Source organism: Nerophis lumbriciformis, linkage group LG02 (genome assembly GCF_033978685.3).
Source record: "Nerophis lumbriciformis linkage group LG02, RoL_Nlum_v2.1, whole genome shotgun sequence".
Lineage (NCBI taxonomy): Eukaryota > Metazoa > Chordata > Actinopteri > Syngnathiformes > Syngnathidae > Nerophis > Nerophis lumbriciformis.
The window spans coordinates 34,905,467-34,930,305 of NC_084549.2; the positions used below are offsets into that span (position 1 = coordinate 34,905,467).

At 39.5% G+C, this 24,839-nt stretch overlaps 1 protein-coding gene across 1 annotated transcript in view; it reads left to right on the plus strand.

Annotated features, from left to right (window-relative positions):
* The window catches only part of cdh23 (cadherin-related 23), a 626,035-nt gene that overhangs the window by 493,221 nt on the left and 107,975 nt on the right, over positions 1-24,839 (plus strand). The window contains exons 35-37 of the mRNA XM_061961466.1: positions 107-235; positions 4,663-4,791; positions 6,121-6,348. Of these exons, the coding sequence (XP_061817450.1) occupies positions 107-235; positions 4,663-4,791; positions 6,121-6,348 (486 nt within the window). The remainder of the gene's footprint in view (positions 1-106; positions 236-4,662; positions 4,792-6,120; positions 6,349-24,839) is intronic.

Sequence of the window (24,839 nt, forward strand, 5' to 3'; positions counted from 1 at the left end):
TGAGAGAGTTCAAATGTCTCTTTTGATTAGATGGATTGCAGTTTCAAATCATTCCAGAACACACTGATCTGTTGGTCTGCTTGTCTCTTTCTTCATTGCTTCTTAGGTCAACTTCTCGCTAGTCGCAGGCAATATGGAAGATGTGTTTAAAATCAAGACCGTGAATCACACTTATGGGGAGGTCTATGTCAATGCTCCGCTGGACAGAGAGTCTGTGGATCGCTACCTGCTTAAGGTGGGAATGTTAAATGTACTGCATACATGCATACATCTTACTTTCACTGGCAGGAGCAGTTGCCACATTAAATGACATGAAAGACCACATCAAATGATGTGGAAGACCACATTGAATGACGTGCCGGGCCACTTTAATCTTGTGGAAGACACTATTTTCTGCCGCTTGTCCCTTTCGCGGTCACAGGGGGTGCCGCAGCCTATCTCAGCTGCATTTGGACGGAAGGCGGGGTACACCCTGGACAAGTCGCTACCTCATCGCAGGGCCAACACAGATAGACAGACAACATTCACACTCACATTCACACACATAATTAATTTGTTTTTATTGTTTTTGACCAACATTCTCAAAAACGTTAGTCGTAAATAGAAATATCAAACATTTAATGACTTTTTAAGGCCTTTTGATCAGATGATTAATTCATTAATAAGTTAAACTACCAATGATTGTCACACACACACTAGGGTGGCGAAATTATTCTCTGCATTTGAACCCATCACCCTTGATCACCCCCTGGGAGGTGAGGGGAGCAGTGAGCAGCAGCGGTGGCCGCGCCCGAGAATAATTTATGTGATTTAACACCCAATTCCAACCCTTGATGCTGAGTGCCAAGCAGGGAGGTAATAGGTCCCATTTGTATAGTCTTTGGTATGACTCGGCCGGGGTTTGAACTCACAACCTACCGATCTCAGGACGGACACTCTAACCACTAGGCCACTGATAATTAGTTAAAGAACTCATGTTATGCAAATATAAACTAACTGAACCCTTTGACATTATTTAATTAAAAATGCCTTCAAAAGACTCAAAATGTAAAAAAAAAAAAAAAAAAAGAAACATTTTATGTTTGATATTTTTGTTTAGGACAAAATGATTTTTTTTTAGCAAATTTTACAAAAATATGATGATCAACTGATGTCACGATTTTCAATTTGTATAAATTTGCATAACATGAGTTATTTTACTGATCGAAAGGCCTTTAAAGTGTTAAAATAAAAAACGATTGTAAAATAACTCATGTTATGCAAATGTACACTAATTGAAAACTGCGACATCATTTGACCTAAAGGCCTTCAAAGTGAAAAAAAACATTACATGTTTGGTATTTTTGTTTGAACTTGATGTTGATAAAAAAGATTAAGCCAAAAAAAACTAAAACTAAAAATATGAATCCAAAATGTTTTTATGCTGTTTGAAAAATTAAGGACATAATGTTTTGTTTGGCTTGGGGATATTGCCTAACATGCCCCAGTGTATTGAACATTTGTGACATTATTTTTTAATTCAAAACATCTTAGAAAAAAATAATGTAAAATGAAGTAACACAACAAAAAAGTATGTCTAAAATACAGCACAATTTTACTAAGGACACAAATGTAAGCCCTTGTCCCCTGAGGGTTTAGCTAGATCAGGGGTGTCAAGCTCATTTTAGATCGGGGGCCACATGGAGAAAAATCGACTCCCAAGTGGTAAAATCACGGTACGATAAATTAAAAATAAAGACAACTTCAGATAAATCATAATGTTGTTGGGTTTTGATGTGTATTTCTGGTCTTGTCACCCCCTCCCGGGCAGAAGGGCAACACGGCAATGCGGATGGATAAAAAAAGACCTCGAAGATGCTTTACTGAACTAACAGTTGCTCAATTACAAGCGAGCGTCGTTATACAGGACTGCAGTTCCTGGAGGAGGTCAAGTCAAAAAATGTGTCTCTCCTAACTTGGAGAAGTCAAACCATCAGTTTTATATTCCTCCTTCCTGTATCTGGGTGTGTGCTAAGTCAGGACAGCACACCCTGACCATAAAAGAAAATGTCCGTGTAAGTGTCTGGCAAACAACTGCTTTAAGTCATAACTTAAATGTGGACGTTGAGCTAGACATGTAGTCTCTTCTCAAGGATAGGGCTATCACTTTTGCATTCCAAAGTCCCAATTAGGGCCTCTTTCTTACGAGAAGTGATCCAAACCACCTGCAAATATCAAACTAAGGGGCCTTATCTTATTATGTGCTGAAACTGAAATACCACTGTTTAATTAAACTTGGTGGTTCGCTTTCTCCAAGATGAATATAAACATTCACCATATGCAAAACATAATATGAGTTAATTCATTCACTTCACTTTTTTTTACACTTACATGTTACGGTTAATAGTATTCTATCTTTAGACTTAGACTTAGACTTAGACAAACTTTAATGATCCACAAGGGAAATTGTTCAACACAGTAGCTCAGTTACAATGATGGAAAGTGTAAGGATGGAAAGGACAATGCAGGTATAAATAGACTAATATAGCGATAAAAAAATCTAACATATATACGAATATATACATGATATGTGTACAGAATAATATACATACAGATATATTATATTATGTCTATAACATATATACAATATATACCAATGACCATGTACAATATTACAGTATATACAGTATATGTGACAGCAGCAGCATAAAATAGAGAGTAGATCCAGCAGGAAATAGAAAATAGACATTATAAACAAAGAGAAGTAGCTGACATAGAAGGTGTCAGGTAATAGGCAGATATCATCTATTGCTGTATGGCGAGTGATTATACAGCTGGATGGAGTGTGGAATGAAGGAGTTCTTGAATCGCACAGTGCGGGAAGGAAGCTGAAGGAGCCTATTGGAGTATGAACTCCGCTGTCCCTCAATTGTCAGGTGGAGTGGGTGGGCAGGATTGTCCATGATGGAGAGCAGTTTGTCCAGTGTCCTCCTGTCCCTCACTGACACAAACGCCTCCAACTGCGTGCCAATAGTTTGGCCGGCTTTCCGGATCAGTTTATCAATCTGGTTTGAGTCCCTTTTGCTGGTGCTGTTCCCCCAACCAACCACTGCAAAGTACAGGGCACTGGCCACAACAGACTGATAAAAGATCTCCAACAGCTTGCTGCACACATTAAAGGACCTAAGCTTCCTCAGGAAAAAGAGTCTGCTCATGCCCTTCTTGTAAACAGCTTTGCAGTTGTCCTTCCAGTCCAGTCTGCTGTTCAAGTAGACTCCCAGGTACTTGTACTGCTCCACGACTGCCACCTCCCGGCCCTGGATCTTGATGGGCTCCACCGGGGTCACTCTCTTCCTGAAGTTGATGACCAGCTCCTTGGTCTTGTCCACATTAAGGACCAGATGGTTCGCCTGAGACCACTCCACAAAGTCAGCGATCAGTGTCGTGTACTCCAATTCCTGTCCCTCTCTGATACCCCCGACCACAGCAGAGTCGTCAGAGTATTTCTGCAGGTGGCAGGACCTGGAACTATACTGGAAGTCTGAGGTGTACAGGGTGAACAGGAAAGGAGACAGGGCGGTCCCCTGTGGAGCACCTACACCACTGACCACAGTATCCGACAGGGAGATCCCCAGTCGCACAAACTGGGGCCTGTCAGACAAGTAATCAGTGATCCAGGAGACAATGGATGAACTGACACCCATCCTAAGCAATTTGTCACTCATCAGAATTGGCTGAATGGTGTTAAAGGCACTGGAGAAATCAAAAAACATGATCCTCACAGTGCCCCTCCCACCATCCAGGTGAGAGTGAGCATGATGCAGCAGGTAGATAACAGCATCATCCACTCCTACATGGGGCTGATATGCAAACTGTAGAGGATCCAGGGAAGGAGCCACCAGTGGTCTCAGCTGATCCAGCACAAGTCTCTCGAGGACCTTCATGACCTGGGACGTCAGGGCAACAGGTCTGAAGTTATTTGAGCCCGATGGGATGGGCTTCTTGGGCACCGGCACTATGCAGGATATTTTCCACAGCACTGGTATCCGTTCTAGCTTCAGACTCAGGTTGAAGATGGAGTGCAAAATCCCAGTTAGCTGAGCAGCGCAAGTCTTCAGGACCCAGGGGTTTGTCGTTATTTATATTTCTGAATAAATTATGTGATAATGTTCATCAGTCAACTCATTGCTGTTCATTTTCAATCTATCAAGATAAAAAAGTATATTAAAATCAAATCACAGGATGTTATTTATGTAGTTTGATCATTTTCGTCGACTGGTGCACTAACATCGTGTGGTTTATTTTGTACATATGTAGCATCATCTACAAAGATACAAATAATTGCTATTTCGCCATTCAGTGGACACATTTAGAACAGCAGTTTCTTTCATTCAAAAATTTCAGCTTAATTTTTATACTTAAAAAATTAATCCCGTGGCCCGGATAAAACCTGTTTGCGGGCCTGATCCAGCCCTCGGGCCGTACGTTTGAAGCCCCGTTTAATTGGATCTGGTATCAGTTTAATGAATTACTGCTCCCCCTACACCCCAATAAAAAATATACAGTATTTTAAATCACATTTGTTTTAATAATGAAAGTTAGTGTTTATTTTAGTGAAGTGTACTCTGCCAGTTGTATATGTTCATATTCTGTGTCTGAATGCTCGTCGGTGTGCTGTTGCAGGTGCGAGCCATCGACAACGGCTCCCCTCCCAGACACACGGACCACTCCCTCACAATCAACATCCTCGACGTCAACGACAACGCACCTGTTGTTGAGAGTCCACGAGGCTACAACGTCAGCATAAGCGAGGTGGGAAGGACACACAAAGAGCGAGAGCGGCCTCACTGGCACTTTTGGATTGTTTCTTGCTTCATTTAACCCTGAGAGGATATTTGAGTACGTTTTCGTCCTTTTGGGTACATTTTTGCTTTATTTTTGGCCATAACACTGGTTGTCTTACTCCCACTGGAATAATTTTTTTTTCCAAGGTTTTTTTCATAGTCAAATTTCAGTTCAGTTCAGTTCAGTTTCAGTCTATTTCGAACATGCATTCAATACAATGTAATTCATCACATATTTCCAGTTGTTTCATTACAGCACGTCCGAAAAGGAGTCGGAAGAAGCTGAGCTTATTTAATCCTACCCCTTTTCATACCATAGCCATTTTATCCTATTTCCTTGTTCTCTGTAACACAACAGTGAATAAATAAATAATAAACAAACAATATACCATAGTAAGTAAACAAATATTAAATACATAGATTATTTTTGTCTCAATAAAAATAAATTAAAAAAACAAAACAAAAGTTTAATATTTTTTCCTAATTTTTTTTCTTATATCAACGATGCACTGGGAATTAATTATAGCTCAGTTAAGTAGCACCAGGACAAAAAGGTCCTCAGAGAGTTAAGAGTGTATAAACATATACACTTTCTTAATCAGCTTCAGTCTTGAATTGTAACAGCAGTTGTGATGTTTTTATTTGTTATTTTAAATCAGTACATGGATAATGCACATTTTTTTAAATAAAAAAAAATTATATAATCAGTTCAAATGGGCATTTATTACAAATAAAAAAACACAAAGTCTTAGCTATTTTCATTTAGGACTAAAGTTGATCGAGAGATTTGAGCAAAACATTTAGAAAAAAATGTATAAATCCAAAAATGTTGAATACACTCAACTCTATTTACTCGAGCTGTATTGACGTTGCACTAATACTGTGTTTCATAATGTTCTTCCGCCATCTGATGGATTTAAAAATAATGCATTTGACCTGCAAATTATAATTTAGCAACTATATAATTATATATAACAAATAGCTGTGCAGAAAGGAATATGTGGCATACATCTCTGGACAATTATCCAAATAGTAAACAGGAAAAAAGGAACATTTACCTTATTTAGTGCTTTGTATTCAAATGACACAGCTTTTGTTTCTGTTCCACGTCTTCTTCTTCAAGTGGCAGGCGCATGGAGGGACAAAGTATCACTTCTTGTGTTTCAGACGCCATCAATGCTTCACTATTGTTTGACCAATCACTACTTAATGATGATGTACGCCCCAAAGGGTTAATATGTCCTAATTGCACTTTTTCCCCAGCTATAAATGTGCTATTTTATGCTTCCCAATGTAGAATGTCGGAGGAGGAACATCAGTCCTGCGTGTGATGGCTACCGACTGGGACACGGGTCCTAATGCCATGCTGTTTTATTACATCACTGCCGGAAACCAAGACCTGACCTTCCGCATGGACCGCATGACAGGAGAGATGGTGACACGCCCGGCCCCTCCTGACCGGGAGCGCCAGCAGGAGTACCGACTCATCGTGACTGTGGAGGACGACGGAACGCCTCCTCTGTCGGTAAGTCAAAACATTCTCTGGTAATCCAAGCTTTTCCGACAAAATTCTCTCTTTTTGTGTATTTCTTTTACACCAAACTCCTCTAACAATTCCTCCACAGCCCTTGCTTTGTACACTGGGCCACAAAGTTCTTAGCACGGATCATTTTAATTCAAGAGAAACGAAAGGGTTGACCCCATTCTGCAATCTATTAGAAAAAATAAAAATGAACAAAAATATGATAGTGTCTGTAATGAAATTAATAAAATGTCTAATACAATCTGCAGTCTGTCGGTGAAAAAGGAGTTGAGCCAGAAGGCAAAGCTCTCAATTTACCGGTCGATCTCACCTACGGTCATGAGCTTTGGGTTGTGATCGAAAGGACAAGATCACGAGTGCAAGCAGCCGAAAATAGTTTCCTCCGTCATGTGGCGAGGCTTTTTCTTAGAGATAGGGTGAGAGAAGCTCATTCTGGAGGAGCTCAGAGTAAAGCCACTGCTCCTCTCCTTCACATCGAGAGGAGCCAGATGAGGTGGTTCGGGCATCTGGTCAGAATGCCCTTTTCCCTCTGGGGAGTTATTTAGGGCACGTCCGACCACGGGGGAAACATAGGACGGGGGTCAGCAACCCGCGGCTCTAGAGCCGCATGCGCCTCTTTAGCCCCGCCCTAGTAGCTCCCTGGACCTCTTTCAGAGATGTTTGAAAATGGAAAAAGATAAAGAAAAAAAAAAAAAAATTGTTTTAGTATATTTTCTGTAGGAGGACAAACATGACACAAACCTCCCTAAATGTTAGAAATCCCACTGTTTATATTAAACATGATTCTCTGATGAGAGTATTTGGTAAGCACCGTTTTGTCCTACTAATTTCAGCGAGCCTTGAACTCATCGTAGTTTGTTTACATGTACAACTTTTTCTGACGCTGCCACAGAAAGAGGTGTTTTATGCCACTCCTTCTTTGTCTCATTTTGTCCACCAAACATTTTATGCTGTGCGTGAATGCACAAAGGTGAGCTTTGTTGATTTTATTGATATGCTGGAGTGCTTATCAGGCATATATGGTCAGTGCATGACTGCAAGCTAATCGATGCTAACATGCTATTTAGGCAGGCTGTATGTACATATTGCATCATTATGCCTCGTTTGTAGTTATATTTTTGATTTTACTTTACTTATGTCCTCTTTGTATTTCATTTATATTTGCATGTCTCATGACACATTATCTATATGTAATATTGGCTGCATTTCTCATAGTTGTTTGTGCGCCATGTTGTTCCAGACCACAGCAAACGTTACCAAGCTTGCAAAGATTGTAATAAATCCATTAGAAGACAGCCTGTCGTTTCCTTAAACTTGGACACACACATATATACAGGTATATACCTTTGGCCATTCCGAGCCAGTAATTTCCAGAAGTTATCTCATCCTGTGAGAAGCCTCCATTTTACTAACGATTTCCAATGTTGCAAAAATGTGTGGAATAAAAATTAAAATACAACATTTCTGTCAACGAAGATTTGCATCAGCCTTTGATAGTAGGCTAATATAGCTAATATAGACACTTACATCATGTGTTGCCTTCATTATAACACTTATATAAGGCTTTTAATTTTTTGCAGCTCCAGACAGATTATTTTTTTGTATTTTAAAGTTAAGTTAAAGTTTTTGGTCCAATATGGCTCTTTCAACATTTTGGGTTGCCGACCCCTGACCTAGGACCTAGAACTATGTCTCCCAGCTGACCTTAGAACACCCCCGGAAAAGAGCTGGAGGAGGCAGCTTTGGAGAGGGAAGTCTGGGCTTCTCTTCTTAGGCTGCTTCCCCCGCGACCCGACTTTGGATAAGCGGAAGAAGATGGAGTGATGGATGGATGATACAGGGTGTCCATGGTACAATTTAACAAAGTCATTACAAAAGCAAAAAAAAGTGGAAATTATTACAAAATATTGTGCAGTGTGTGTTAAGGCTGCTTTTCAGTATATATATTAATGACCTCCCCAATATTTGCACAAATACCATATGCCAAATGTATGCAGATGATACAATCATTTATGTGGCAGCCAACACCCCTCAACAGGCTTCAGAGATATTAAACAGACAGCTTGCGGAAGTATGAACATGGCTTCAAAATAACTGTTTAACCCTAAATTATAGCAAAACATTCTCAATGTGTTTCTCTCTGAAGAAACAAGCATTAAATGAAATTCAGGTTAACATTAATCTAAATAAAATAGAGCATATAAAGGAATTTTAATATTTGGGTGTTATTTTGGACCCTAAGCTAAAATTTGATGGCCATAATATAAAAATGACGAAGACTATAAAAATAAATATGAACTCTTTCAGGCTTATTAGACCATGTTTATCTGTTCAAGCTGCACAAGTTTACATGCATGCAATGATTTCATCCCATATATCTTATTGTACCATGGTCTGGGGACAGGCCACGAAATGAGTAGTGAAGCCTCTGTTGTCATTATACAAAACAAACACTAAATATATTTGATAAAAAACCAATGAAGCATCATCACTGCCTTATTACTCAAAAATATAACAAGATGAGTTTTGATAATTTTACACATTTCTCATTTTTAAAAGCTATTTTTAAGTGTCTTAATGGATTAGCCCCTGATGTGATGTGTAAAGAAGTACAAAAATAGAGTAGTGAAGGTGTGCAGACTCGAGCTGCAGTCGGTGGGAGCTGCAGAGTGAAAAGGTGCCGGACGCCTCTGGGTCAGTCTGCGTTCTCAGTGAAGACCTCACATCTGTGGAACTCTTTGCCACTGGAGTTAAAGTCACAGTCGGACATTAAACATTTCTCCACAAAACTGAAAAAGTGGCTTGAGGAAAATCAGAAGTGTGAGCACTAGAACTGCATGTAGTAGGGACAAATGGAGCCAATTATTTTCATCCATCCATCCATCCATCCATTTTCTACCACTTATTCCCTTTGGGGTCGCGGGGGGCGCTGGAGCCTATCTCAGCTACAATCGGGCGGAAGGCGGGGTACACCCTGGACAAGTCGCCACCTCATCGCGTTTTTATTTTTGTACTTGTCTTAATCCTTTTGTTTGTGTTTTACACTTCTCTCAACTTTTTTTTAAAAAGCCTAACCAGGGACAAGGGTTGCAAATTACCCTGTGGCTATAAGTCTTATGTACTTTGACATCAGTTACCTATGGGTAGCAATGTTTCATTGTACTGTCCCTGTCAAATAAATACATATATAAATAAATACAAATAAGGGAATTGCATCATCACTTTTATACAAGAGAACCTATTTGATTAACATTGTAAAGACACTTTGTGAACACCCTGTACAAAAAAGTAATTTATCACCATTCACCGCCCTCTACTGGGGCCTTGTGTATTAAGAGTTGCGTGCATTTCCTACTAAAAATAGACGTACGTTCTAATCCAGAAAACATTGTACGCAAGTAAAAATTCAGATGTATTGAAGTGTGCTCACGTGCAATTCCAAGCACACTTTTTTGTTACATTGCAATCAGTTTGAAATTGACCGCAGACGTTTGCGTGGCTTGACATGCCCAGTTAATTGAAAGTAGCCATGCGCTTGAGTTTGGCATGTTCTGGCCAATCAGAGGTCAGTTGGAGGTGCTTCTTCCCGTTTTTTGGAGCGAACGACAGAGCGGTTGTCAGCCTGTCATCACCGTGTCTCTGAGAACTGAACACAGGCAGAAATAGAAAAAGAAATGGTCGGGTCAGTATGAAGGTAAGGAAGAAGATAGATGTGTGTGGCCAAAACTGACTCGGGGAAATTAATGCTGCATCCGTTGGAAAAGGTAGTTGCTAAAATGATACGTTAACTGCAGAAAAGCCGGGTGACATTGATTACCAACAATATTAATACATTTTTATAACTTACAACACAGTGTTTTCATAGAGTAGCCTGCTCACCTGAGCCAGATCAGAGTTTAATGTGAAAATGATGTAATATTTAGTTGAATGTGATCTTTGCCTATTGTTCAGAATCATTATGAGAGACATTAATACACGTCTTTTGTTTTTAGGATCCTAAAGATGATTAAAAAAACGCTTGCAAAATGCGGCTAGTGTGGGTCACCGTTGTAGCCTTTAAAGCCCTCCTTAAAATGTTATATACACACTAGAAGTATATATACAATGTAGTAACAGACACATTCATAACAATAAGTAATATATACAATATTTGCCATATTTTGGTCATTTACCAGTGTTATGTACGCGAGGGGTGGAAGGAGACAACACCACGAAGAAACTCAGGTTACCAGGTTTAATAATAATAATATATTTTATTTATAAAAAGCACTTTACATTGAGTAAACAACCTCAAAGTGCTACAGTGTGTTAAAAAAATAAAAATAAAAAGATAATAAAAAAGGTTTATTGTAACCTTTAATGATTGTGTGGGAGGTGTATGCTACTCTACGTGTTGGTTGCAGGACTAAGTGTGAAATTAACCATGTAAATAATACCAGAGGATGTTGTACGTGCGTGATGGATGAATTCTTCGTTAGTCCAAGAGGGCGAGGCACAAAGGAAGTCCGGGGACAGGCAGAAGGTCGAGGGCAGGAGAGAAGCGACAAGGTCCGTGTCCAGGCAAGGGTCGAGGATCGAGGGAGGCAGTCCAAAATCCGGATGGAGGTCGAGGCACAGAGCTCAAGCACATGGAACAAGGCGGGAACTGCAAGGGAGAAAAGGGACTTGAGTCAAAGAGACAAAAAGGACACAGAGAACATGGGCGAGGACAACAAGAGGGAAGCCAGAGACGTAATGCTTACTACTGAGAGTTAACAACGTTCCGGCGTAGGGTCCAAGGCGTGACTGGTCTTTATGCTGTCCTCCTGATTACTGCCAGGTGCGCTGATCGCTGACAATCTGCAGCTGCGGCGAAGCGTGGGTGTGAAGCGTTCGGCGCGTGCGGGGACGTGTCCTGGCATGCTACCAGACAGAGTGTTGGATCTTGCTGCGGGAGAATTGTGGGTTCGAGACCGCGCCGTGACAACCATAACTTCTTTCCACAGCACATTTATTTCCGTTTCCAAAGCAGCACACTTCCAACATCAGGAATGTGTGTTCTACTTCCCGAAACAAACGCAAGTATGTTGTAATCATGGCAGACTTGGTAACAGACGAGGAGGATTTTTGGACAAATAAGGATTCACAACTTTATCTTTTTGAACCTGAATATACGGAGGATGCTGCTGGTTACAGAAGCAAGCACAAATAGAGGGTGAAACGTTGGCGAAAAAGGAAGCCGAGAGAGTGAGTTCGGCGTGACTTGCAGGTATAAATGTGGAACTTGGAGCTAAGCTATGCGGACATTTATGGATTGCTTACCCAAAGTCAACTTGAAAAAACTTCCCCAGCTGGACCAAACAGACAACTGTCCATCAAGTGAGTCACTATAATATTGACCATGATACATGCAGCACACCATGCTATTGTTAGTACAACTACAATACATTCACTGTCGAGCTCGCTGTGTACAAACAAAACATGAATTGAGGGCTAATATTTTACAGACACTGCTATATGATTGTTCATGTTTTTCAGTTGGTACAGATTGGTGTCCTAGCGCATTGTGTTGTGCATTACAAACTCAAAAGCTGCTGACACAAAAAAGCTATCTTAGGCATTAGCTTACTGCTAATGCCTAAGCATGTCGTCTCAAGACGATGTGTTATGACTCTAGAAAAAGAGTCCTTAAGTGTTTGCTCTTACAATAACAATATTGCTCCAGTTTGCTTATTATACAGGTGACGGAACGTAAATTAAGTATTCTTGACGGTTTTTGGATGCATTTTTAAAGTAATTGAGAGGCAAAATGGAATGCTTCCATTATCTGTATTGCCAGTCACTAAGAATGAGCCGATTTTTACATATTAGAATGCAAAATAATACAACTTTTGTCTTCTTGTCTTTTATTAGGATTGTGAAAGATAAGGGGAAAAAAAGTGCAGTTCCCCTTGAGTCTTGCCAGCGCTGTCAAAAAGGATACAAAATACTTTGACTTCTGTTTGATTACTCAATTTATTACTACAACCCAGGAGAGCTTTTTGCAGTAGAAGCCGTAGAAGTGACACAAAGGCGGGTTATTCCACCCCGGTCTCTTGTGCCATTATGTGCTCATGTGCAGCCCCTTACTGAGAGCCGCAGTTTGTTGTCCGATTAGCAAGAGTAATGACTTCATACTTGCATTAAAACATTACACCAGCTGTAGAAAGTCAATGTGTATAATAAATATTTCTATAAATATGACAAATAGAAACATGAAAGAGTAGGCAATCAAAATGTCGGCTCGGTTTAGGCAGCCTCAGCTCGTGTTGTATTTGATCAGAAAGTGGGCAAATGCAGCAATTTTTACTTAGGTGAATGTTAAAAACAAATGCAATCATTCATTTAGAACACTGTTCAATCGACTGTCTTTTGTTATTGTTTTTTTTCTTTGAGCATCACTACCTCATAAACGGAACAACTTTGCACCATATTTAAGTTGATTCCCATGCCTGTTGGAACAAACACTAAAAACTCAGACACAAAGTTGGAGAGGAAGACCATATTTATTAACTGAGCTGCAATTCTGATGATTTACGGACAGCCATAATATACAAAACAATGTTTGTATTCACACTATGAAAAACAGACATAAAATCCTCTTTGGCCACTTTATGATGAATGTAAATTTGCAAGAAAAACATACATACATACATACATATATCTATATACATATACACACACACTACCTGTCAGGTGCAAACACTGTTGACATCTATTAATCAGACAAGAAGCAAGGAATCAGTCAGAGACAGAGTTCAATTTAGCTCATGAGGAGAACGCATGGAGCCGGACCATTAGTCACAGTCTCGCCCTACGCTCTAAGGTCCAGCTCTTGCATCCCTCTTTTTATTCAGGAGTTCCACAGTCAGCAATACTAAGGTTGCCTCTAAAAGGAGTGGTCACATATTTTATGCAAAGCAGGTCCAGGACGCGCGATACGTGACGGAATGTTCTGGGGGCCTTGTGCTTTCGCCCCGTCACCGCTTCGTCTGCGTGTTGGAATCTTATCTTGTTGAGGTCCTTGAAGTCTCTGCCTCGTCCGCGTGCCGTCATCCCATCTTCGCTGAAGTCGGTTGAAGTCCTTGGCTGTCGGCGGGCTCAAACAAAGATAACATCTACAGCTGAGGCCACCCCTCAGACAAGAAGTATTTGCCCTTGCTCACATTAGAAAAAGTCCAACTTGAGCACAATAGCTAAATAACTAAAGCAACGTACTTTAAGCATACTAAAGTTAGTGTGATAATATATACATAATTATTCTAACATTTCCCTCCTGTTTATCACATAACTTCCCCAGAATCTTTTTATCCCTAATAACTTCTTGCGATTTTCAGTTAATAGTTAATTTCCTTAGGGCCAAGTTATGTTTACACTCAGAGTTCAACATCATCATATTTTTATATTTTTTCTATATATATAGTCACCAGGGTCTGAAAACAGATCAGGAACACCGTCCAGGTAGGTATCCCCGTCATAAGATTCATCTTCCTTGTTGTCCGCCAGAAGGTGCATCTGAACAGTTCTATCATCTGCTGGGACAATCGCTGTGGTGATCAAACGGTTAAGCAGAGAACGCAGACAGGGAATACAACAACATCCACACAACGTCAGTATGGCTGCAAATACAGCCATAGATACTAGAATTGACGATACCAGGATTTGGATTTGCCGAACACATCCAACCATCCATCCCACATAGATGTGTCTATGCCGGAGTGCTCTTTCATTTTACCGTTGAGGGTGCGCAAGCCTTCCAGTGCTTTGGTCAGGCTACCTTCTGTATCAGTGTTGTTTGGTATGAACGTGCAACACTGTTCACCAAATATTGCGCACACGCCTCCTTTTTCCGCTAACAACATGTCTAGCGCCATACGGTTTTGAAAGGCCATAAGGGAGGTGGCGGCGAGTTGATCAGCGACGGCTTCAAATCCGGCCTGTGTCCAATTTCCTAGTCTCTGTACGTTGTAGTGGACATAGCTTATTCTGTCAACATTCTTGTTAATCGTACACCACCAGTAGACGGATGATTCAAATCCAGCTGCAATTTGATCTACCAATTTGTAGTCGTCAGATACACTTCTTTGGACACCAATTGCATCGATATAAGTTGGATCTACAACACTTTGCCAGTTTACATCACGTGTAGTTCTTTACCAATGTTCGGATATCGAACTGTTCAGGCGTGTTAACAATTTTCGTACAAATATTGATACATGTGTAAGCAGTTGTCTGATGGTAAGTTTCCTAACTGTTGTCCAGAGATTAGTATGTTAATGCAGGTGTAATTAGCTTTTGTCTCATGTTTATCAAATATTGGTTTCTGCTTTGTTTCTTTGGTTACAGGCTAGATTTTGTCCCATGTAGTGCAATTTCATTCAGGAGTTGTTTTGCTGATTACTTCAATTAAAACCTTTTTTGCCATGAGTAACCAATTAACAGCCAAAGGAGGAACCAATTATTACACACCAATTGTTACTTTGAACATTTATCCACATCATCAAATGGTACGCTTACAACTGTGACTCCAGCGCGTTTAGTACAGGTGTTCACTCTGGGTTGTTCGGTGTTGCGCATGGTTTGATTTATAAAAACAATCCCCGGGAAATATTGGTCTAGTCCACTTGACCATGCCCATAATTGGAAACCCCATCTGGATGTGTTGAACAGTGTGGCATTGGGTTGTATATTTTGTCCATCAGGGAGTGATATGGTTAAACACTAGATTTGGGTCTTGATGTTTCAGAGTTATTCGATTTTTAAAGAATTTAGCTTCTTCACTATCTCCCGGGGCCAGTAATTAATTCATTCATTATCAATAGACAATTCAACTTTAGCAACTAAACACATATTTACACACCTATGCTTGAGAAGGAACAGGATGAAGAAAATCTTATATTTCCTGCCCCATTCAACATAATAAGTAGTCTTACTTAATGGATAGTCCAGATTCACAAGCAAACAAACCAAACAAATACATCCAAACATAACAAAAAGTAATATATACCTCACGGGATGATACAAAACCAGACAAAAAATAAGTAGAATAATAAATATAATATAATATATGTATTGACCAGAGTATCCCATTTCCCCCGTATTGGATGGCATGTGAGGTACTACCAGTAATTTGGCCAGTCTTTTTCCGCTTGCTCCGCCATGAGCAACCAATTATTGTTTTGCCCCGATACACCTGTGGTAATAGTAAACCATTAATTTTTTGTTAAGGGTCCATTGACAATGTGGACCTTGAGAGGGCTTTTGGTCAGGGGTCCTATTGTTAGACCTGTGTGTGTTTTCCCAGTATGGTTCCTAAATTGTTTACTTCCATACATTTCTTTAGTCTGTTTTTAATTGTTACATTTTTCCTTTCCACTAGTCCTGTGCTTTGTGGATGATAAGCACAGTGGTTTTTGAGATCAATTTGGAATAATGGTCCTATATTTTTGATTAATTGATTTACAAAATGGGATTCTTTCTCACTGTATAGTTTTTCGGGTATACCATATGTTGGTATTATATCTTTGCATAATGCTTTTGCTACTGTTAGCGCATCTGCTTTTCCTGTAGGAAATATTTCTACCCACTTTGAAAATGCATCTACTATGACCAGACAATACTGTTTTTCTTCACTCCTATTTTGTTCCATAAAATCCATGCATAGATGCTGGAACGGGTGTTGTGGTTTGGGGAATTGGCCTCGCACAGGTCATGCATGCCCTACAAAATTTTTTTTGAATAAGAATAAAAGCTGTAGGTAGTATAGTACTTCTGTATAAGATTCATATTCCCTCCTGTTGAGACATGAGTACAACCATGGCTCAATACTGCTGGTCACTTATACAGATTTTTTGGTAAGATTGGTTTATTGTCTGGACATACATAGATGTCTTCTTTGTTCAACGTGGCTCCGTTTTTTTAAATTATATATATTTTTTTTATCCATTTATCTTTTTCTTTTGGAGTACTTTGTTGTTGTATGTCTTTTAGTATATCATAATTCATGTCACTAGCTTGTAGTTTAAAAACTTGTATTTCTTCTTCTGCTGTTTGTTTTGCTGTTTTGTCTGCAAACGTGATATTGCCTCCGTTCCGTTGGTGTGTGCCGCATATTTGCATATTGCTATTTTAGCTGGTAAATGTACCGCTTTTAATAATTATTTTAATAGTTCTCCATGTGTTACAGGTTTTCCTGTTGATGTTATCATTCCTCTATTTTGCCAGTGTTGTGCAAATGTGTGTACTGCTGAGAATGCATATTGGCTATCTGTGTGTATTGTAACATTTTGATCTTTCATTAATTTACATGCTTTAGTGTTACTAGTTGTGCAGCTTGCATTGAATAATTTTGATGGTCACTTGATAGCTTTCAAAACTTTTGTTGCTGTAACAACCGCACATCCTATTCTATTTTTATTTCACAGAATGTTGCTTCAGCTTCTAAATTCCACTCTAGAAGTGATGACATTTTTAGATATTTTTCATAAATGTACTTAATGGAGCTACCATTTCAGCGTCATTTGGTATCCAACTTCTACAGTAATTAGTTAAGCCTAGAAATGACATAATTTGCTTCTTTATTTGTGGTTTTGGTGCTTGCAGCACTGCTGTTTTTCTGCTTGCCACAATAGTGTGTCCATCTTTATTTAGAGAATGTCCTAGATAGTTTACTTCTGTTTTGCATAATTGGACTTTTGTTTTGCTTACTTCGTGTCCTTCACTGTGTAGATGATGTAATAAGGCTAATGTATCTTTTCTACAGGTTTTCTTATCCGGTGATGCTAATATATATATATATATATATATATATATATATATATATATATATATATATATATATATATACACAATGTGTATGTATGTATGTGTCATCTACGTATATCAAGACTTTTGTTTTCCTCCTGGAGGGTCGAATTTGGACATGCTTGCATGCATTGCTTGTGAAAAGATTGTCTGACTTTCCGCATACCCTTGAGGTAGTCTTGTATAGGTGTATCTTTTCCCTTTATAAGTAAATGCAAACCAAAATTGACTTTCTTTATGTATTGGTATCGAGAAGAATGCATTACTGATATCAATCACTGTGAAACGTGTCCAATCCTGCATATGATGTTTTAAAATTACAGCATTTATTGTCCTAATAAACACTAAATCAATATTCCTAATTCAAATGTTATACGTATTACTTCATGTAATTTTAAGTAACATTTTAAAACCACTAAAAAACTGTCTAAGTGTATCAACTATAATTTTTCAACTCAGAAGAGACATTCTTCCAATTCTTTATATGTTTCATTTGTAATTATTATTCAACAATATTCAAAGCAAACAGTTGTAATGGTTATAGTTACTCACATTATATTATCAAGAGTCTATAGCTAACTGAAAGCTGTTGAGATTGCCATGCCTCTTTATTTACTGTATATGGTGTACTGTATTCTAACCTAAGAATGTTAGACTACACTTTAAAGTTAAACGACTTAAAACTTAAACTTAATACATTCATTTTGAAAAGTTCCACTCCCAGTGTGAGTACACATTCTAAGAGATAAGGCGAACAGCACTCGAAGAGCGTTTTTCTTTTTTTTTTTCTTCTTCTTCTTTCTCAGCCTCTAAACATGTAAGTTATTTTATATCATTTTATCATGCTATACATATCGACTCTTATTATAGTTATTAATCTAGGTTTTTATTTGTTCCATTATTTTAATTATATATATATATATATATATATATATATATATATATTTGCATATATAAAAGCGCTATTTATACATCCAAACATACATGTATATCTTCAATCTACATTTTCTTCATATCTTATTTCAATATCCCCCATTATCTCTCGTTCGCATTAGTTTATTCCATTTTGCATTAATTCTTCTTGATTTCTTCCCATTTGTTCATCTTATTTTTACTTTTATCTCATGTTAGCACTTTGAGATTTTTTTTTTTCCATCCATCCATCCATCCATCTTCTTCCGCTTATCCGAGGTCGGGTCGCGGGGGCAGCAGCCTAAGCAGGGAAGCCCAGACTTCCCTCTCCCCAGCCACTTCGTCCAGCTCCTCCCGGTGGATCCCGAGGCGTTCCCAGGCCAGCCGGGAGACATAGTCTTCCCAACGTGTCCTGGGTCTTCCCCGTGGCCTCCTACCGGTCGGACGTGCCCAAAACACCTCCCGAGGGAGGCGTTCGGGTGGCATCCTGACCAGATGCCCGAACCACCTCATCTGGCTCCTCTCGATATGGAGGAGCAGCGGCTTTACTTTGAGCTCCCCCCGGGTGGCAGAGCTTCTCACCCTATCTCTTAGGGAGAGCCCCGCCACCCGGCGGAGGAAACTCATTTCGGCCGCTTGTACCCGTGATCTTGTCCTTTCGGTCATGACCCAAAGCTCATGACCATAGGTGAGGATGGGAACGTAGATCGACCGGTAAATCGAGAGCTTTGCCTTCTGGCTCAGCTCCTTCTTCACCACAACGGATCGATACAGCGTCCGCATTACTGAAGATGCCGCACCGATCCGCCTGTCGATCTCACGATCCACTCTTCCCTCACTCGTGAACAAGACTCCGAGGTACTTGAACTCCTCCACTTGGGGCAAGATCTCCTCCCCAACCCGGAGATGGCACTCCACCCTTTTCCGGGCGAGAACCAAGATTTTTTTTTTTCCTCTTCATCTATTTTTAAACATTTCTTTCACCTCTATCGTCTTTTTGGAATCTTTCACCTGCCAGTGTCCAATATTTTATTTTTCACTTAGTTTTATTCTATACATGTAATTCTACATGCTCCATTGTCACATAGAAATGTGATTTCTTTGTCCTTTATTTCAATTATTATTTCTGGTTTACTTGCTGTTTTTTCACTTAAGTTCTCATAACTTAGTATGTCTTATGTTCACTCTGATCATTTTCTTTGTCTTTTGGTGTGGTCTTTGGAGATTTGGATGTCTCCTGACCTAGTCATGCTGAGTAACCTTGATTGTTAATTTATTTTTTCTCAGGACAGTCTCGTGCTAAATGTCCTTCTTTGCCACAACGCCAACATGCAGTAGGGTGTAACCGCTGCCGTTGTTGTTATTTTCTCCTATTTTGGTTATAATAGATTGTAATAGACCATATCAGATCTGCGTTTCTTTGGGTCCCTCTTTCCATTTTGAGAATTTGGAGTAATCCGTCGTCCCCTACAGAGCCGAACTTATAAGGATTACTTTTGTCTTTGTTGTAAGATAGTGGTTCAATTTATTATTGTGGTACATGTCACTTCTACTGGAGGTCTTTCCCCCAGTGGAGATGTCTTGCCTGATGCCTCCACAATAACCCACTATTACTTCTCACAACTTTAGTATGGAGTGATCGCCTAGTGGCGATAACTCCCACACACTCTCACGTTCATACCTTTCACACTTGTTTTACGGAAGTTTCAGTACTTGTGGACTCCGACGTCCTTATATGGCCTCTTCTGTTTTAGAATTGTCGGTTTTTACGTGGACTCCGATGTCCTTAATTTGGTTTATTTTCAATGTTGAATCTTACGGAAGTTTCATTCTTTGCGGACTCCGACGTCCTTCTGATTTGGCCTTTTTACCTGTTAGAGCCTAGGATTTACAGGGTTTGTTTTTGCGTCGTAACCCTTAGTCACGCGCTTTTTGTATGCGTCGTAACCCTCAGTCACACGCTATTTTTCCTTTGTAATTCAAAACGTACTCACTGGAATCTGCGTTCCTTCCTCTTGTCCTCGGTTTCCCGTCAGTCGTGAAGATCCCAGCCCAGGGTGAAGAAAATCAGCTCCTCAATGGGAGATGTGGGTGCCATGGTCTTCTGATTTTAGTAACCCAGCTGGAATCGTCAGACGTGTTGGAATCCGGCTCGAAGGACCATGGAGATGTCAGGTGCAAACACTGTTGACATCTATTAATCAGACAAGAAGCAAGGAATCAGTCAGAGACAGAGTTCAATTTAGCTCATGAGGAGAACGCATGGAGCCGGACCCTTAGTCACAGTCTCGCCCTACGCTCTAAGGTCCAGCTCTTGCATCCCTCTTTTTATTCAGGAGTTCCACAGTCAGCAATACTAAGGTTGCCTCTAAAAGGAGTGGTCACATATTTTATGCAAAGCAGGTCCAGGACGCGCGATACGTGACGGAATGTTCTGGGGGCCTTGTGCTTTCGCCCCGTCACCGCTTTGTCTGCGTGTTGGAATCTTATCTTGTTGAGGTCCTTGAAGTCTCTGCCTCGTCCGCGTGCCGTCATCCCATCTTCGCTGAAGTCGGTTGAAGTCCTTGGCTGTCGGCGGGCTCAAACAAAGATAACATCTACAGCTGAGGCCACCCCTCAGACAAGAAGTATTTGCCCTTGCTCACATTAGAAAAAGTCCAACTTGAGCACAATAGCTAAATAACTAAAGCAACAGACTTTAAGCATACTAAAGTTAGAGTGATAATATATACATAATTATTCTAACACTACCTTATTCTGTGAACCTGCAACACAATACCAAGAAGCACTTTCTGTACACTCATAGTGAAGAACTGACCGTTCTGGCTACGTTATCTCTGCTGTCACTCACCCACATTGATGAGAGTACAAGTAACTCTGATCTAAAGCCACCACCACATTTACTGTACAAAGAGGGCGGCGCAAAGTTTTTATATTATTTTTCTAATAAAGGCTTTGGGCTATTATTATTATCAAACAATAGATGATAAAGGAACACGTATTCAAAGTTTTGATTGTGCTCGGCAGGGAAGACATATTTAGAGCAGAAAAGGACACATCTTGTTTTCTACTTTCACATCTTCAGTTCAGCTCACTTGAAACATTGAACCTGCTCGATGATCTGCAACCCCTGCCTGCCATGGCCAAGGAGTCACAGAAACACATTGTGACAGCAATAGGTGGCAAAATGATCGCCAAACATAAATTATTAGAGGTCCTCACAAATATTTTTTTATGAATATGAAGCATTAGATGCATTCGCCAAAAAGTGAATTTTGTGTTCTTGCTTCAATCTTTTTCACATCATTGAAATTAAATTTTGGCCGAGCCTAAATGACCACCTCTGTAAATGACCACCTCGGTGTGTCGCCAAAGTATCCACATCGTGTAGAAATGTATTTACGTGAAGCATGACATTGGCATGAGGCGGCGCACATTTCCACGTCAACATCAGTCACAAAATTAGGGATGTATACCGTGTACCAGTATTTTTTGGTACTGGGTCCTGATTGGGTCAGTCCAGGAAGACTGGATGCTACTGCTATCGGTATTTTTATTATCCAGTTGACCGTCGTCATTATGACGCGCTGTCACATTCAGTTCAAGTGCAGCTACTACGCACGGGTAGATGATAATAAGCTTGGAATAATCACAAATAAGGAAGCAACACCATGCCAAAGTTTGTAACAACAATATTTCCTCCAAGTTCCCAAAATTACGTACGCGAATATGAGTTAGTGTCAGTTTGAAGTGAACGCCACTTAACATACATGACGGCCACTACGGTGTGCTTTATCAACCCGATCGTCCTCTAAGAAATACGGTAATTCAACTTAACAAAGTGAACATTTTAAATAATCACAAGGTATTTTTATTTCTATGATATACACACGTATACTGTATGCGCCGATGGCTGTCAACACTGGCATCCGTTCCGTCATTCAAACAGGTCCGTGTGCAACGTAAACACAAATAACAATTCTTATTGTTACTACATGTACACCCATGCATTGATTTATATTACAGTATATATTTGATATGAGATATCATATTAAAGGTTTGTGAATGAACATGAACATGAATACTATATATCAGTTGTTTCGAAACATTTTGACTTGGCCGGGGGCCGTAAGCCGACTGAATGTAAAGTATATATATATATATATATATATATATATTTATGTGTATATGTATATATGTATGTATATATATTTATGTACTGTATGTGTGTATATATATATATATATATGTATATATATATATATATATACCTTGTTTTTCTTGACCTTGTTTTGTTTACTTCCATGACGGCCTCCTTTTCAGTCTGAGAGAAAAACATTTCAGTAATGTGTATGAGAGTGTTTTAGTGGTGTTTATGAGAGTGTTTCACTAGTGTGTGAGAGAAAATAATTTCAGTAAAGTGTGAGAGAATTTCCGTAGTATGTGTAAAGAGAATTTGAGTCGTGTCTGTGAGGAAAATCATTTCAGTAGTGTGTGTGAGAGTGTTTCATTGGTGTGTGTGAGAGAAATCATTTCAGTACTGTGTGTGAGAGGATTTGAGTAGTGTGTATGAGAGTGTTTCAGTAGTGTGTGTGAGACAAAAACAAATCAGTAATGTGTATGAGAGTGTTTCAGTAGTGTGTGTGAGAGTGTTTCAGTAGTGGTTCTGAGAGAGTAAAATGTCAGTAGTGTGTATGAGAGTGCTGTTCAGTTGTTTGTGAGAGCATTTCAGTAGTGTACGTAAGAGGTAATGTCCCTAACGGCCCCGCATATAGATCTGTGTGATCTTTACAAGACAATGATACAACAACTGTATTGCACCTTGAACATGCACACATGGCTGACTTGTTTAAGACCTAAAAATGACTTTTTTTCACATCTCAATATACACAAATTACATATAGTACCGATAAGATTACCGACGAATACCGGTATCGATAAGGAATATCAATATTGGTATAGATATAATCCTAACGATGTAGATCCCTCGTCTTGATACATCTCATCTGTGTCGTGAAAAAGCACATACACCAGGTTTTTGTGCGTTTAATTAATACATGAGCCCCTGGTCATTCATAGTAACACAATCTAATTCCCTACAGATACTCCTAGTATTGACATTAGTAAGAACAGCATGCAAATGCAGCACAAATCCGCCACGTTTAGAAAGGACATAACACTACTTTCACATTAAACTACACCTGAGAAGTTGAATTTGTGACAGCACAGCAAACAAAAAATCCACAAAGCCATATTTTTAAAAAGATGAAGATAAATGTTTTTCTACCTCATTCGTGAATGTGCTGTAATAATAAAATGAGATATGCGTTTTCATGACACTGTTAAGTTAAAGTACCACTACTAATCACACACAAACTAGGTGTGGTGAAATTACCCTCTGCATTTGACCCATCCCCTTGTTCACCCCCTGAGAGGTGAGGGGAGCAGTGAGCAGCAGCGGTGGCCGCACTCGGGAATAATTTTGGTGATTTAATCCCCAATTCCAACCCTTGATGCTGAGTGTCAAGCAGGGAGGTAATGGGCCCCGTTTTTATAGTCTTTGGTATGACTCTGCCGGGGTTTGAACTCACGACCTACCGATCTCCGGGTTATGTTAAGACTCTATGATGTTGCTAAATATGAAGTATCTCTGGAAGTTTACTTTTAAGCAGTTACACAATGAGGTTTTCAAACTTAAGAGAGCTCACATAAGTGATGTGTGGTAAAGTTCATGGCTGGTTAAGGCACTGACCTTTTTTCTACATTTAAATGAAAGCACTCTGAGCAATGTTACAACAGGTTGCTCATTGCGATAACAAGAAAAGGAAGACAATAATTCACTTTCGGTTTTCTAATTTCCTACACTGTAAGCCATTTGTGGTATTACCTTTATTTCATATACAAAGTCCATGTGCCTATCTTTCAGCAAGAGAAGCTGTTACTTTGTTGTAAAAGTCCTGATTTTTTTTTTTTTTTCAGCTGATTTTCCTCTCTGTAGTAAGACAGCGGCGACAAGCACCTGCCAGCTCATGTGCAGCCCCTTACTGAGAGCCGCAGTTTGTTGTCCGATTTGCAAGAGTAATGACTTCATACTTGCATTAAAACATTACGCCAGCTGTAGAAAGTCAATATGTATAATAACTGTTCATATAAACAGTATATTGCCGATATGACAAATAGAAACATGAAAGAGTAGGCAATCAAAATGTCAGCTTGGTTTAGGCAGCCTCAGCTCGTGTTGTATTTGATCAGAAAGTGGGCAAATGCAGCAATTTTTACTTAGGTGAATGTTAAAACAAATGCAATCATTCATTTAGAACAGTGTTTTTCAACCTTTTTTGAGCCAAGGCACATTTTTTGCGTTGAAAAAATGCGGAGGCACACCACCAGCAGAAATCATTAAAAAACGAAACTCAGTTGACAGTAAAAAGTCGTTGCAATTGTTGGATATGACTTTAAAGCATAACCAACCATGCATCAATATAGCTCTTGTCTCAAAGTAGGTGTACAGTCACCACCTGTCACATCACGCCCTGACTTATTTTGAGTTGTTTGCTGTTTTCCTGTGTGTAGTGTTTTACTTCTTGTCTTGTGCTCCTATTTTGGTGGCTTTTTCTCTTTTTTTGGTATTTTCCTGTAGCAGTTTCATGTCTTCCTTTGAGCGATATTTCCCGCATCTACTTTGTTTTAGCAATCAAGAATATTTCAGTTGTTTTTATCCTTCTTTGTGGGGACATTGT